The sequence below is a fragment of the Electrona antarctica genome, assembly GCF_951216825.1.
Source record: "Electrona antarctica genome assembly, chromosome: 9".
NCBI classification, from domain to species: domain Eukaryota; kingdom Metazoa; phylum Chordata; class Actinopteri; order Myctophiformes; family Myctophidae; genus Electrona; species Electrona antarctica.
The window spans coordinates 43,391,702-43,408,393 of NC_136790.1; the positions used below are offsets into that span (position 1 = coordinate 43,391,702).

At 42.9% G+C, this 16,692-nt stretch overlaps 1 protein-coding gene across 2 annotated transcripts in view; it reads left to right on the forward strand.

Moving 5' to 3' along the window:
- pparg (peroxisome proliferator-activated receptor gamma) overlaps nt 1–16,692 on the forward strand; it is a 61,412-nt gene that overhangs the window by 39,034 nt on the left and 5,686 nt on the right. For both annotated transcript variants that reach the window (XM_079510451.1, XM_079510452.1), the window contains exons 4-8: nt 4,181–4,319; nt 7,967–8,166; nt 13,644–13,794; nt 15,111–15,325; nt 16,141–16,384. In XM_079510451.1, the coding sequence (XP_079366577.1) occupies nt 4,181–4,319; nt 7,967–8,166; nt 13,644–13,794; nt 15,111–15,325; nt 16,141–16,384 (949 nt within the window). The remainder of the gene's footprint in view (nt 1–4,180; nt 4,320–7,966; nt 8,167–13,643; nt 13,795–15,110; nt 15,326–16,140; nt 16,385–16,692) is intronic.

Below are 16,692 nucleotides of genomic sequence, written 5' to 3' on the forward strand. Positions count from 1 at the left end.
CCCCTGCCTCTCTAACACTCTCTGCACATCCCTGATCAAGCCCAGTCGTCTCCGTCCCTCTGAACTGGTCTTTTGACTTGCCATAAACCCACCTACTGGTGGAATAAATTCTTTAATACTGCATGGAGAGAAATGTGAAGATTTCATCTTCTTTGAAGCATGTTTCTCTAACCACAAGCCACAGGTGTAGACATACAGCCAGCCACTCCACATACCGTATGACTGTCTGTCTGGAGTGTATATGACTGTATGTGGGCAAAAATGTTGTGGTATACATTTCAAATTTTCTTTGAAACAATACAGAAACATGATCAGGTTAGCACTTTTTAAGCTCTGTTTTGAGCAGTGTTACTATGTGGTAGCTGGTTAGCAGTTTCAGTATTAGTATGTAACAAAAACTAAGTTTATTCCCTGATGCACATTTCTGTGGCAAATAACTCCTTATATGGTAAATGAATAACTAAAACGAATAGTGTTGGGCAAGTTAAGCTAACACTGGTTATATTATATGATATGATTTTCAATCATATCATCTGTAATTCTGATTTTCAATCATATCATACAAATTAGTACTTTTACTATTTTACTGTAAGTATATGTTGATGCCAATACTTTTGTACTTATACTCAAGTAGTAACATTTTGAATACAAGATTTTTACTTAAAAACAGTAAAAGAAGTACGCTATCTGAATACTTCTTTCACCACTGATGAATTATGGCAGCTTTGTTGAATACTGTGATTGGTCCGTCAAGGCAGTGTGTTACAGAGCCATTGAATACTGTGATTGGTCCGTCAAGGCAGTGTGTTACAGAGCCATTGAATACTGTGATTGGTCCGTCAAGGCAGTGTGTTACAGAGCCACTGAATACTGTGATTGGTCCGTCAAGGCAGTGTGTTACAGAGCCATTGAATACTGTGATTGGTCCGTCAAGGCAGTGTGTTACAGAGCCACTGAATACTGTGATTGGTCCGTCAAGGCAGTGTGTTACAGAGCCACTGAATACTGTGATTGGTCCGTCAAGGCAGTGTGTTACAGAGCCATTGAATACTGTGATTGGTCCGTCAAGGCAGTGTGTTACAGAGCCATTGAATACTGTGATTGGTCCGTCAAGGCAGTGTGTTACAGAGCCACTGAATACTGTGATTGGTCCGTCAAGGCAGTGTGTTACAGAGCCATTGAATACTGTGATTGGTCCGTCAAGGCAGTGTGTTACAGAGCCACTGAAGGAGAGTTGTGTCATTGAGGGGGCAAAAAGAGAGTGACAAGCTGGAGTTTGAAATACATTGTTTTCAACAAGGGTGGTGCAAATATCAGCAATTTTAGGCACATGTGTGCAACATGACAACTGTTTCAAAGTATTGTACAGTAACAATAAGGTTTCTGTAATGTTTGTTGTACTATTACTAAAAAACGAACTAAAATAAAGGGATTTAAGATCATTAAAGCTGGGCTGTTGCCCTGAGTCCAGTGCATTCTGCCAACTTCCGGTCCAGGACTTTGTCACTCTTCGCCAATAGAAGTCTATGTAGAAGAGCTGCCATTGGACTGAAGCCCCATGAAGTGAACGGAGATGTCGTAACTCTCCCTCGATGGCTCTGGTGTGTTCATTCTCAATAACAGGCCACTGGTCTGCTTCTGTCTACGTTGTTACGGAAGCGGATGCTTTAGTCGCCTCATGAAATCTATTTGAAATGAAGATTTAATGACAAATTGATACATTTGTTCATAAGTAGTTATAGTTGTGGAATAAGCACACTGATCACCTCACACATTATCCCTTAGTTAAAGGTAAGAAAATGATTTATCTGTAATTCTCCTTTAAGTATCGCCCATGCTGTTCTTTGAGCTTTTCAACCCACAAGTTAACCAGTATACCGGGAAAGTGATTTTTTAGTGTTGGCCGTTCAAAAATAGCAGATATACAAGCTCAGAGAGAGAGAGAGAGAGAGAGAGAGAGAGCTCAGAGAGCTCAGAGAGAGAGCTCAGAGAGAGAGAGAGAGAGAGAGAGCTCAGAGAGAGAGAGCTCAGAGAGAGAGAGCTCAGAGAGAGAGAGCTCAGAGAGAGAGAGAGCTCAGAGAGAGAGAGCTCAGAGAGAGCTCAGAGAGAGAGAGCTCAGAGAGAGAGAGAGAGAGAGAGAGAGAGAGAGAGAGAGAGAGAGAGAGAGAGAGAGAGAGAGAGAGAGAGAGAGAGAGAGAGAGAGAGAGAGAGAGAGAGAGAGAGAGAGAGAGAGAGAGAGAGAGAGAGAGAGAGGAGAGAGAGAGAGAGAGAGAGAGAGAGAGAGAGAGAGATGAGAGAGAGAGAGAGGAGGAGGAGAGAGAGAGAGAGAGAGAGAGAGAGAGAGAGAGGAGAGAGAGAGAGAGAGAGAGAGAGCGAGAGAGAGAGAGAGAGGTGTTATGATGATATGATGTTAAAATGGCAATTTTCAGGACTTCCCTGGGATATACTATACACATAACAATCACGTTGCTACGAAGTATAGAGCCTGTGTGGTTAGCATCTGCATTCGTTTTCCTATTTTTAATCACGAGTTATTTAAAGAAGGAGGAAGTCAAACAGGGTCGAGACTCCACCCCAATACAGAATGTTTTGTTTTTTAAAACAATAAAAGTGGTTGCCTTCTTGGCTGACCCCTTGTCTCCCCTGAGACGAGAGCAGAACAATGACCACTGTATCTTACCGTATGATCATTCATAGACGCTAATTACTCCATGCTTTAATTGAGTCACTAAACTTCTTTTCTCGGGGAATCAAAGACTGTTAATGTACAAAATGTGCTATAGTCGTCAGGGTTCTGTTTGTAAAACAAAGAAGGGGGGCAGGCCCGTCTAGAGTTTGAATGGACGGGTGTCAGTCAAAAGGGAGACATCGAAGAGGAAGGATGGATGGAGAAGGATCAACATAATATGTTGATATAGTAGTAATAGTATGTCAGAACCTGTTCTGACATTCCATATTATGGAATGTCAGAACAGGTTCTGACATACTTTATACTGTATATCCATATACTAATATTGATGACATCAGGAATCTCCATATATGGGCTTAATTGCGACAGCAGGTTGCATTTACTATGATCCCATGATTTACTATCATCCCTGATGATGTCATAGTGATGTCACGAGTACCTGGGCACAATATATGGGGGCTTTCCCCATGTATGGGGATTTTGAGTTATACACTGACAGACAAAAAAACGCACGATCCCATAGTTAACTAATAATACATGTCATGAACAAATATAACACTATCAAAACATTCCATTTATCTCCACTCGTGGTCTCCTGATCTATGTTTTTCATATTATATCAATTTTGAAAGAAACCACTTTTATTGGATGGTGTGTGTCAGGGGCCATTCCACGTTTTTGGTAGACTCGGAGACCGCGACCGCGTTTCAAAAGGAAAAACGAAATCCTCTCTGTGGTAACCAGTGTTGTTTTTTGGCAGAACTGTTTGATTTCAGTTTTAGTCATAGTCTCTTGAATAGTTTTCATTTAGTTTTAGTCACATTTCAGTCACCTGGAATGTCTTAGTGTTAGTCTAGTTTTAGTCGACTAAATATCATAGGATTTTAGTCGACTAAATCTATAGTTGATTTAGTCGACTAAAATGTATTTTGGTGGGCCTTGATGCCGTCGTAATGACTGTTTTTACACTTGCTGAAAATAGCCGATAGCAGATCGAATAGCAGATCTACAAGCTCACAACGCGCCGCAGCGCGCCGCGTTGTGAGCTTGTAGATCGGCTATTTTCAGCATGCAACCAAGTGTAAAATCAAAATGACTTATACTGGATCTCTTGTCCACTAGTCCCTTCCTAACGTTTTAGTGTAGTTTTTATCTGTTCACGAAATTGTCCATTTATTTAGTCTTAGTTTTAGTCGTCATAGCTTAGTTTTCATTTAGTGTCTATGTAGTTTTCGTCCGTGAAAAAGGTAGTCGGAAACTCTCCATCGGACTGTGTCTACTGTACTTTTTTCCCTTAATTGTTCTGTAATCTGTTTTTAACTGCTGTGCTGTGTTTGGCGCCTGAATTATCCCCAGCAGGAGCAATAAAGGTCTTATCTTATCTTACAAAAAAACGATCATTATATTTAATTGCCATTTTGTTTGATGATTCTTTTTTGTCCTTCTCCACTACTATTTATCTTTTATCTTCATTTTATCTTTTTCTTCTAGGGGTTCTTCAGGCGGACAATCAGGCTAAAGTTGGTTTACGACCACTGTGATCTCCACTGCCGCATTCACAAGAAGTCTCGGAACAAATGCCAATACTGTCGCTTCCAGAAATGCCTAATGGTTGGCATGTCACATAATGGTAAGGGCTTTACTACTGTCTCAAAACCTCATATGAGTCTGTGGATAACTTTAAAGATGTAGTGCCGTGATCCCCCCCCCCCCCCCCCTCCTAAAACATGATCATCAGGTACTATGATTATACCAGGAGGAAGATTTCTTTCAAAAAAGTGTACAGAAAGTGTTAAAATTATGTTTTTATGTGGCCACACCCACCAGTTCATTAAGTATACCTGGTTTTCACCTTAGCTCCACCCACCTGAAGTTAAGCCTCGCCCACAGCTGTTGTATGGTAATGGGGGAGGGGTTAGGGTAAGAAAAATGTTCGTCGACTACCTTTTTATCACTGACTAAAACTACATGGAAACTAAATGAAAACTAAGCTATGATGACTAAAACTAAGACTAAATACACTGACAATTTCGTCAACAGATAAAAACTAGACTAAGATGTTAGGAAGGGACTAGTGGACAAGAGTTGCATGGTTGCATGTTGAAAATAGCCGATCTACATCGCGACAGCAAGTGTAAAATCAGTCATTACGATGGCATCGAGGCCCGCCAAAATACATTTTAGTCGACTAAATAAACTGTAGATTTAGTCGACTAAAATCTTATGATATTTAGTGATTTGATTTGTTTCGTTTCCTATCGTTCTGCCTCTATTTCATGACTTCCACCCAGCGCTTTCAAACCTATACGTGTTTGTTTCGAGTTTCTTTTAATCAATCATTGACATATTATAAGCGAAGATAGACCGGACCGGTGTTGCCTTCTCAAAACTAGCCGTGTCACCGTTGCTGGCTCTGTGCCCAGTCATAGTGTGATAGCCTCCAGGGAATGTCTTCTAGCTCATTTGTATTTATTTGCTAAAGGTGTGATCATACAGGTAGTATAGTAGGCTGGGCGTGGCCCAGCTGCTGATCGTTTACTGATTTACTCTCATTGGCCAGGGACGTGCACACATAGACATCAAAGGGGGCTTCAGCCCCCTGCCCTTTTACCCCATCTGTAAAACAACTGCCCTTTCCACTAGACCACGAATGCAGCATTTACTACATGGTGAAAGAAATGCAAAACGCCACTCCTCTCCTTTCCATGCCATGTAGCCTACCGGAAGGCAGCATTCAGGAGAATTTGGAACGCAGCATTTTTGCATTGAACAAATTTGTTTTCGAAATCCATGTCGTTACACCTGCATCTCCACTAGCTAAAGAGTGCTGCTGGGTTGCGCCCCGAAAATAGCTGATCTACAAGCTCTCAACGCGTCGCGCTGCGACGCGTGGAGAGCTTGTAGATCTGCTATTTTCGCTATTGTTATCCAAAAGTGCTCTCTTAACGTGATTTCAGCCCCTGCCCCTCTAACACACTCTGCACGTCCCTGCTCAGTGCTGTCAGCCAGCCTTAACAACATATCGTACACTGAATACATTCCTCAGGCCATGAATCATGTCTAATCAGCGCTGGATTTGCCGGGGTTGAGATGAGGGTACAGCAGACAGGCTACGTTTCCCCCCCAAAAAAGTACATGTGGTATTTAAGTCAGTCTGACCAGAACCAGGCGATAGAAACACGTGACCAAATGGGAGGGAAATCAAAAGCAGAGGCAAATCCATCCGACCCGGCATTTTTACAGAACTAACTATTGTTGCAACTTTGACCGTGTTTGACCAAAACACTCAGCAGATGTTGGCAGGCATGCGTTGCGCGCCGCGGGGTCATTGAACTGATCACCTGGACTGTTCTGACACACTGCTCGCTGTTCAAACAGGAGGAACGTGCTACGCAGGCGTTATGCAACTAGAATTGGCACCAGCCCACGGGCGGCCTATCCGATATCACCAGCTGTTTAAACAGAGACCTTATCCACTAATACTTCCTCTGTGTTAATTTACAAATCAGCAATTCGGCAATTAAAGGTTTCAGGACATTCATTTTCATTTATTTTTCATTTTTCTTTATAGGAGAATTGCTTTTTTTCCTTCCATGTCGTACGTCGCATCTCCACTAGCTAAAGAGTGCTGGGTTGCGCCCGAAAATAGCTGATCTACAATATATCTGTAGATCTAGATTTTTGTCCAAAAATGCCCTCTTACGGTATTTCAGCCCCTGCCCCTCTAACACTCTCTGCACGTCCCTGCTCTTAAAGGGGCATTCCACTCATTTTCAACATTTTACTATGTCATTAATATACCTTAGAGCTGTTGTGTGGAAATAATAAAAAAGTCCCCCCATTCTGTGTTTCCTAGAACTAGAGGTCTGAAAAAAAATCATTAACATGGTGAAACACATCTTGATGATGTCATCAAGATGTGTTTCACCATGTTAATGATTTTTTCCATAATTACAGTTCTAGGAAACACAGAATGGGGGGACTTTTTTATTATTTCCACACAACAGCTCTAAGGTATATTAATAACATAGTAAAATGTTGAAAATGGGTGGTTTTCCCCTTTAAGCGCAATATCCCTAGACCAAGCAGGAATTCCGTCTTGTGAGAGTATAGTAGGAGTTTGCCTCCCACCCAGATGAAACAGGAAACTTACGGACTGCTGCCTGCCTATCCTCTTGGGCTCTTCAGAAGAGTCAAATGTTTGGGGAAAGTGGGAATAGTGCCCAGACCAAAAATATGAATTCCGGATGTGGGTGTTTCAACTTAGACATGTATTGTCTAAGTTCCATTCCCTGGCCCTAATATTAGTATGGGCAAATTAATATAATGTGTTGCATTGTCACATTTTATGTAACCTATTATGCTCAAACATGTGCACATAGTAGACCTAAGTGTGGAGTAGGAGAATTTTAGACATGTATTGTCTAAGTTCCATTCCCTGGCCCTAATATTAGTATGGGCAAATTAATATAATGTGTTGCATTGTCACATTTTATGTAACCTATTATGCTCAAACATGTGCACATAGTAGACCTAAGTGTGGAGTAGGAGAATTTTTTGATTGATTAGTTGATTGATTGATTGATTGATTGATTGATTGATTGAATACGTTAGTCAGAAATGTAAACAGCACATGTTACAGACATCAATGTTAAAAAACGTCCTGGGAAATAGTACATGCCATCAACAACAAACACGATGGGAATTTAAATTTCCTGTGTGGTCTACTGATAGATGGTTGTTCCGGCCAATGTTGAAAGAGATACATATTATGCTTCAATGCAGTGGTTTTCAACCAGTGGTCCTTGAGGGGGTTCCAGGTGGTCCCCAGTTAAATGATGGAGAGTTGGTAACCAAATGGGCCCTTATTAGATCTTTAACTCTAGTTAAGTCTACACAATTTAGATAATGTAGGAAAATATTTTGGTCAACGTTGGCCTGTTATCTCTCCTAATGGTACCAACATCAATACAGCGTGGAATTGTGGACAAAATCACATGTTTAGAAGCATCTTCCAGGAACATGACTGCCTGGTCTCATAAAATGTCATTAAAACAAAGAGGTTAATGGTTAATGCATCAAATCTGTGACGCTGGTCGGCTGTTAATGTAGAACAGCAGCAACAATAGGTTTAGACTTGATTAAAAAAAGATCTGTTTAATTGTTTCTGTAATGTATTCATCTCAATGAATCAGTTCAAGTCCCAGCCCTAACATCATTACACATGTTCAGTCTTGAGATTGTATTTTTTTTTGCTTTCTCCCACGTCGTACGCAGCCATCCGTTTCGGCCGTATGCCCCAAGCGGAGAAGGAGAAGCTTCTGGCCGAGTTGTCCTCTGACGTGGACAACATGCATCCGGAGGCCATGGACCTGAGGGCCCTCTCCAAGCACCTGTACGAGGCCTATCTCAAATACTTCCCCCTCACCAAGGCCAAGGCCAGGGCCATCCTCTCCGGGAAGACGGGGGACAATGCGGTAAATATTTAATACACTTAACTTTTTATTTTATTTTTTCAACCTTTATTTATAGGCGTAACTTATTTATAGACGATTTGGTCACATTGTGATGAGATCCTTGGTGCTACACTAGGGGCTCCATCTTGCGCCACCCCTTACCCCTTATTCCTAAACTTATTTGCCATTTTTTACTATTTTAAAACATTTTAAAATAGTACAACAGCGTGTCGATGTAGATTGGCTAGTGCTAGTTGAACTATTTTTAAATGTTTTAAAATAGTAAAAAATGGCAAATAAGTTTAGGGATAAGGGATAAGGGGTGGTGCAAGATGGAGCCCTAGATGTATTATATATTTTCCAGTAAGACGCCCTGAGGGCGAGAAGCCCTCAGGGCGACCTCACCCAAAAGGGTGAGGTCGCTTGCACGCATCCGCCTGGGTGACAGCAGACTGCTGGGCGAGTGCTGGCGCTTTGGCATGGGGGGGGGGGGGGGTCAGATCAAACATATGGAATGAATTCTATACTGGCCATATATGGAGCGTGTCTTGAGTGTACAGGGTTTGATGAGGTCAGATCAATATGGAATGTCATCGAAAATGTTCCCCCCCCTGTTTACCTGACGAGACCGAAAATCTTAAAACGTTAATTACTCGCGATCTAAATCATTCCGTCCAATTCTAAACAAAGATCCTGTGTTAGACGGCCCACCGCGGTCCAGTCGCTAGTAGCGTTAGATGTAATCATCCCGTTGTTGTCGATCGGCTCTAGAGTGTTTTGGCTACATCTAGCTGCTACAGCCACATCCGGGATAACATCCGGTCCGTCAGTAAAAGTGTTCCCCTGCTATAAATCGCTGGGCGCTATGATTTAATGGATTAAATAACCCCGGGCAATTATTGTGTTAATAGTTGAGCCATGTGATGACATGAGGTCATGATGTATGTCTGTGTGTACTGTACATTATATCACTCTGAATGTCTCCACCAAAGCATGCTGAAAATGTCAAAACTAACTTGGTCTGAAACACAATACCAGACCCAAACAGGGGATATGAGCCATAATGTGTTAATGTGTTGTTGTTGATGAAAATGAGAGTGGAAGGGCTTCTGGTAAGCACATGTCTTGGGCAATGGGAAACAAATAACATTCACCCCATGGGAGCGGTTCTGGCCAGTCACACTATACCTACTGCAACAAAGGAATAGACATATGTGTATTGCTTCAGCCTAATTAAAAACATCCCTCTCATCAATATTCATGCCCAGAACGCCACAATAATTTATTATGGCACACATGAATATAATACTATAATGTCTTCCTGAAGAAGTGAGGATTGATGCAACAAACACGTTTTTTGGGGGCCGAACACGTTTTTTTCTGTTTTTATTTTTTCTAAATATTTGTTTGGTCCAACAAATTGTGTTTTGTTGTCCTGAGTTGTCACGATCCGAGTTGGCTTTGACCGAGGCTTTTACAGGTCTTCAACCCATTTTGGGCGGTAACCCCTTTTGGTGTTTAAAGCATTATGTTATACTTTAGCTATTGAAAAATAGCAGATCTACAAGCTCATAGCGCGGCACCGAGTGCCGTGCTACGAGCTTGTAGGTCTGCTATTTTTGAAAAATCGTGAAAATGTGGCGCAAATCTTTGAATATATATTCTTTCAGAGCGAACGTTTTTAACTCAAATCTTTGCTTCTGGGGGGTCCCTGGAACAACATATTTTCAGATATGTCAAATACAGATGATTCTGGGGGTCCTTGGTCAGGGGATCTTAGTATAATCTGATCTGACAGAAGGAATTGACTTAAGATCCCCTGAACGACGTGACCGTCCTTGATATGACATAGAAATATGGGTTTTTCAGAAAACTGTCAGGATTTAGAAGGCATTTGTAGAATCGAACTTAGGTCGAAATGGGTTAAATAAATACTTTATGAAACTTCTTTGGGAAAAAATGAATTGGAAATTGTCTTCCGGGCCGGGGCGCTCGTCGTCATGAAAGGGGGCGGAACTGCGACGCTCTATTGAATGCCTTCCTTTTCAAATGAGCGTTATTATCACGGGACATATTCATATCATGGCCACCGGGGGCGGCGGTGGCTCAGGGGTAGAGTTAGCCTGGCTAATAAGCCAGACCGAATCAGCCGTTAGCAAAAAAAATAGCCAGGCTAGGGTAGAGTGGCTGGATGGTATCACGGGGCATATTCATATCATGGCCACCGGGGGCGGCGGTGGCTCAGGGGTAGAGTGGCTGGATGGTAACCGCAAGGTTGCCAGTTCAAACCCGGGCTCCCCCAGAGTTAGCGTCGAAGTGTCCTTGAGCAAGACACTGAACCCATAATTGCTCCTGATGTGCTGGTTGGTGCCTTGCATGGTTTCCGCTGCCATCAGTGTATGAATGGGTGAATGTAATGCACAATCTATGTAAAGCGCCTTGGATATAGGCGCTATATAAATGCACCATTTACCATTCTGTCCATCAGTAGTATTTCGATGACGAGATCAAGCAGCAACAGAAGTTCTTCTCGTCCGTTCCTGATGTTTCCTGTTATACTGCACTCAACTATCCCAAGGATATTATGGACCCCCCCCCCCTGCTTGTTATGACTGCTGGTTGTTGTGATGATAGTAAAAATGCTTGTTTTAGTCTCCAGGTTTTCAAAGTGGGAGCTGTGGCCCATAGACAGTGTTGGTTTTGACAGCAAATTTTGATTTCAGTTTTAGTCATTAGTCTCTTGAATAGTTTTCATTTAGTTTCAGTCACATTTTAGTCACCTGGAATGTTTTTAGTGTTAGTCTAGTTTTAGTCGACTAAATATCATAAGATTTTAGTCGACTACATCTATATTGATTTAGTCGACTAAAATGTATTTTGGTGGGCCTTGATGCCGTCATAACGACTGATTTTACACTCGCTGAAAATAGCCGATCTACAAGCTCACAACGCGTCGCAGCGCGACACTTTGTGAGCTTGTAGATCTGCTATTTTCAACATGCAACCAATGCAAAGTGTAAAATTACTTATACTGGATCTCTTGTCCCTTCTCTTGTCCCTTCCTAACATTTTAGTCTAGTTTTTATTTGTTGACGAAATTGTCAATATTTTTAGTTCATTATAATTTAATTTAATTTTAGTCATTATAGATTAGTTTCCATTTATAGTTTCCATTTAGTTTTCTTCAGTGAAAAAAGGTAGTCGACGGAACATTTTTCGTCATATTTTTTGTGGACGAAATCAACACTGCCCATAGAAGGCATTATATTTGGGGTCGTCATTGGCATTTGAGATGTTTGGGAGTCCCTGTTTTAGTCAATACCTTAGAGTATATATATTAATAGAGACGGCACCCGGAGGAAACCCTGAGGTGAAATGGACATAGTGGCCGAATTTGGTATTGCAGCTCGAGCCAGCGTTGGTACGTTGACTATCATTGCGCACGTTCTTGTTATTGGGGCCATGCCACGTGAACGCTATGTTTCATACGTGAACGCGTGCAATGATAATCAGCGGCCAGCGCGTTCACGATTTGGCCCAATACATCCTAGAATGCACTCTGTTCCTACCCGGAAGTGCCTCATGCGCTTTTGAGCAACTTAATGTTGTGGATGGGAGGAGAAATCCGGTGCCGTCTCTATTAATATATACTCTAAGGTTTTAGTCAATACGGGCAGGAAACCAGAAGTCTTTATAAAGTATATCTCTGCTGTCGGGAATAAACCACCTATATCCAAAATGTAAATTTTTCAGGAAATGAAAAATAATAATAATAATCAAACATGGAGTTAGGTGGTTTCCTCCTGACAGCAACGAAATTAAATGCTGAATAGTCGACATTCAGTATACTGTAGTTTCACCAGTAATCTGCTGACTTTTTCCCCACTGATGTCGTTCGTTATACTGATACAGACTGTCCATATTACGTGTGGCGTGTAGAACAGTCCTACCGGTATAGGAAGTAGTAGAACATTATGTTGCGCCCCCAAAAAAGGGGGGATAATTTCTGGTCTATTCTGTTAGATGAATGTTTTAAAGTCTAATAGAAAGGGTTCTCATATTATCCCCCACTCCTTTGAAAGATCCCCAGTGAAGATGTTGGCTTAAATTCTCTTTGGGTATGAATGGTGTAATTCACATGGGCTGAGGCCAGTACAGTGTGTGTCGTCGCCAGCGTGTTTCCACACAGTAAGCGTGTCTAGGGAGCTCGGCTTTAAGCCTCAGTGTCTTATGAGAAAGATGATGAGATGTTTTTTGAGTCTCTAGTCTGCACAAACAATTTACTGGGTTTGCTGGTCAGACGCAAGAGACGTGCCACGAACAATGAGGCATCACTTTTAACACGCGGGCGGGGGGGTATCGACTGACACGCAACGAAAGAAATGAAGAAGGACTGATGATCATTATTTGTCCATAGCCCATTTAGACCTGAGGCCGATTAAAAACAGTTTTCTGAAAAACTATAAGTCAGTGGTGCTCAACCTTTTTCATGTCAAGGACATCTGGATTTACAAACGGGTTGGTTTATTACAAACGTTAGCAATGTGGCTATGATTCAGGATGCTTATCTGCTCAATATTATTTTTTTATATGAACGTCTAAAAGCATATAAAAACGTCATATAAAAATGTCTGACGTTTATAACAAACCAAACCGTTTGAAAATCGGTTGAAATTAAGTAAGTTATGGTTATTTAAAAAGTACATGCCCCATAGACACAATGTTATGCTGCCCCGAAGTAAGATGGCCGCCACGTAGCGACGTCGCTCTCCATTGGCCAGCAGCGCCCGTGAGCCATCTAGCTTTCTTACTGTACCAACATCAATACAGCATGGATAGTGGACCAAATCTTATCCAACTACAACAAAAATGTATCCCATCAGATGGTGGTCTTATGAAAAGGGTTGAAAACCACTGGTCTAACTCATTCCTGGCCTCATCCTTTCCTCCGTCCCACGTACTCCATCCCTCCTCTGTCCTCTGACTAAAACTATGACTAAAAATGTTCGTCGATGAAAAATGTTCGTCGACTAGATAGTCGACAAACGATTTTTCGTCACTGAAGAAAACTAAATAACTAAATAAAAAACAACAAAAAAAGACTAAATTGTTAGGGAGGAGGGAGTAGTGGAAAACCTAAAGAGAAGTTATTTTATGTTTGGTTGTGCTCTGAAAGTAGCCGATCTTCAAGCTCACAATGCGTCGCGCTGCGACACGTTGTGAGCTTGTAGATCGGCTATTTTCGGAGTGCAAACAAGTGTAAAATCAGGCATTACAATGCCTTCAGGGCCTGCCAAAACGCATTTTAGTCAACAAAAAAAAATCAACTGTATATTTAGTCGACTAAAATCTTATGACACTTATAGTCGACTAAAACGAGACTAACACTAAAACATTTCAGATGACCAAAATATGACCAAAACCAAATTAAGTTTCGGTCCAAAATCCACATTTGCTGTCAAAATCAACACTCTTGTCTTAAAACCCCTCCTATCCAGCCTTTCGTCATCCACGACATGAAGTCTCTGATGGAAGGAGAACAGCTCATCAACTACAGACCCATGGCCGCCGGTCCAGAGCAGCATCAGCCGCTTCAGCACCACCAGCCACAGCAGTCCTGTGGCGGCATCACGGTCGGACACCACGGGGGTCAGTACGCCGCAGTGTCAACTAAAACTAAGACGAAAAATGTTTGTCGACTATACCTTTTTTCACTGACGAAAACTAAATGGAAACTAAATGAAAACTAAGCTATGATGACTAAAACTATGCCTAAATGTATTGACAATTTTGTCAATAAATAAAAACTACACTAAAATGATAGGAAGGGACTATTGGCCATTGAATCCAGTATAAGTCATTTTACACTTGTTTGCATGCTGAAAATAGCAGATCGCGCTGCGACGTGTTGTGAGCTTGTAGATCGGCTATTTTCAGCAAGTGTAAAAACAGTCATTACGACGGCATCGAGGCCCGCCAAAATACATTTTAGTCGACTAAATCAACTGTAGATTTAGTTGACTAAAACTAGACTAACAATAAGACATTCCTGGTGACTAAAATGTGACTGAAACTAAATGAAAACTATTCAAAAGACTATGACTAAAACTAAAATCAAATATTGCTGCCAAAAACAACACTGGTACGCTGTCCGTCAATGGTGGAAGGTAACGTATACAAGTACATACATTCACTGGCTGGGTTGGAGAAAGGGCCTTTCTGTGTGGAGTTTGCATGTTCTCCCCGTGTCCCTATAGGGTAGGTACCCTCACATGTTCTCCCCGTGTCCCCTAGGGTAGGTACCCTCACTTGTGCTCCCCGTGTCCCCTAGGGTAGGTACCCTCACATGTTCTCCCCGTGTCCCCTAGGTTAGGTACCATCACATGTTCTCCCCGTGTCCCCTAGGGTAGGTACCCTCACATGTTCTCCCTGTGTCCCCTAGGTTAGGTACCATCACATGTTCTCCCCGTGTCCCCTAGGGTAGGTACCCTCACATGTTCTCCCCGTGTCCCTATAGGGTAGGTACCCTCACATGTTCTCCCCGTGTCCCCTAGGGTAGGTACCCTCACATGTTCTCCCCGTGTCCCTATAGGGTAGGTACCATCACATGTTCTCCCCGTGTCCCCTAGGGTACGTACCCTCACATGTTCTCCCCGTGTTCCCTAGGTTAGGTACCATCACATGTTCTCCCCGTGTCCCCTAGAGTAGGTACCCTCATGAAAAACATGCAGTAATCCTGGTCTCTAAACTGCCAGCTGGGGCCAGCCTGATGGAGGGGAAAGGAACTGGCCGGCTGGGGAAACTCCCCCCTGTCAGGTGAAAAGAAGCAGCTTGGGACTCCTCATGCATAGAAGGAAGCATGAGGTCAGTCCGCTGCTATTTTTGTCCTATAAAGTGCCCTCTTAACGGGATTTCAGCCCTTTGCCCCTCTAACGCTCTCTGCTGCACGTCCCTGGCTGTCACAGGAGGTCACCCTGCAGGGAGCGTAACAGGAGGGGAGTCTGGCCAGGGGCCAACGGACGGACCCCGGGGGCCAACGGACGGACCCCAGGGGCCAACGGACGCCGCAGAGCTGCGCTTCTTCTACAACTGTCAGACGCGCTCGGCCGAGGCCGTGCGGGAGGTGACGGAGTTCGCAAAGAGCATCCCGGGATTCGTGGAACTGGATCTCAACGACCAGGTGGGTGGGGGTGGGGTGACTGACTGAGCATGGCTTTATTTTGGAGGGCTGTTGTTGTTTAACCAATGTATAGACCTGAGATCATATTCTACAAATGATGTTGTAAATCATGACAGTTTTCTGAAAAAAAGTCAGTGGTTCTCAACCTTTTTCATGTCAAGGACCCCAGAATTATCTGTATTTGGCCGTGGACACCCATCTGAAAATATGTATTTCCAGGGACCCCCCAGAAGCAAAGATTTGAGTTAAAATGATATTACACGAGAGGGTGTTTTTTACTTCTGCAATACATTTCGGTACTCGCCCAGCGGGCGAGTTCCTACGGCACCACAGGCATGCATTAATGACGATAAAGAGAACCCTCAAGTGTAATATTGTAATTATACACAGGGGTGCACATTATTATTTTTGGGCTAGTACTCAAAGGAGTACCTGTACATGTAGTTTGGTGAGCAAGATACAAAGATGCAAAGCTGCACAGTGTATTTGTAGTCGTTAAGCAGCAGAGTGTGCTGACCATATAAGGAGTTCCTCCCTGTCCTCAGTTAACCCCTGCGGGTCAAAAAACCGTAGGTTTCGTTTTTGGCTAGGTGGCCCAGCCTTCATCCAATCAGGATAGAGAGGGGCCTTCTGCCAATCATGATCGAGCGGGGGCGGGCCTTGGTGTGTGTGCTGTTGGCCTGTCGCGTGTCCCCCTACTGTAGTGCATGCATGTGCACATCTTGTTACCGGGGCCGACCGAGGGGGTTTTCCAAATCACCCAAATCACTGAATGCTCCTTTAATATTAATTATTATAGGACATTTCCCCATCAGGTGACCCTGCTGAAGTACGGGGTGATTGAGATCCTGATCATCATGATGGCTCCGCTCATGAACAAGGACGGCACGCTCATCTCCTACGGGCAGATCTTCATGACCCGGGAGTTCCTCAAGAGCCTCCGGAAGCCCTTCTGCGAGATGCTGGAGCCCAAGTTCGAGTTCTCCGTCAAGTTCAACACCCTGGAGCTGGACGACAGCGACATGGCACTGTTCCTGGCCGTCATTATTCTCAGCGGCGGTACGTTTGGTTTTGGTTGGTTTTTTACCGCTTATAGAATTCATTTGAACCTGTTTGGACCTGAGTGACGCCGTGTCTGTGTCACCTCATAGCTTTTAACCACTTTTAACCATTATTTTAAACTTTAGCTGCTGAAAAATAGCACATCTACAAGCTCGTAGCGCGGCACTCGGTGCCGCGCTACGAGCTTGTAGATCTGCTATTTTTTTTATAAATCGTGAAAACGTGTGCAGATCTTTTGAATATATATTATTTCACACTCACAGTGAACTTAAGTTTTTTTTAACTCAAATCTTTGCTTCTGGGGG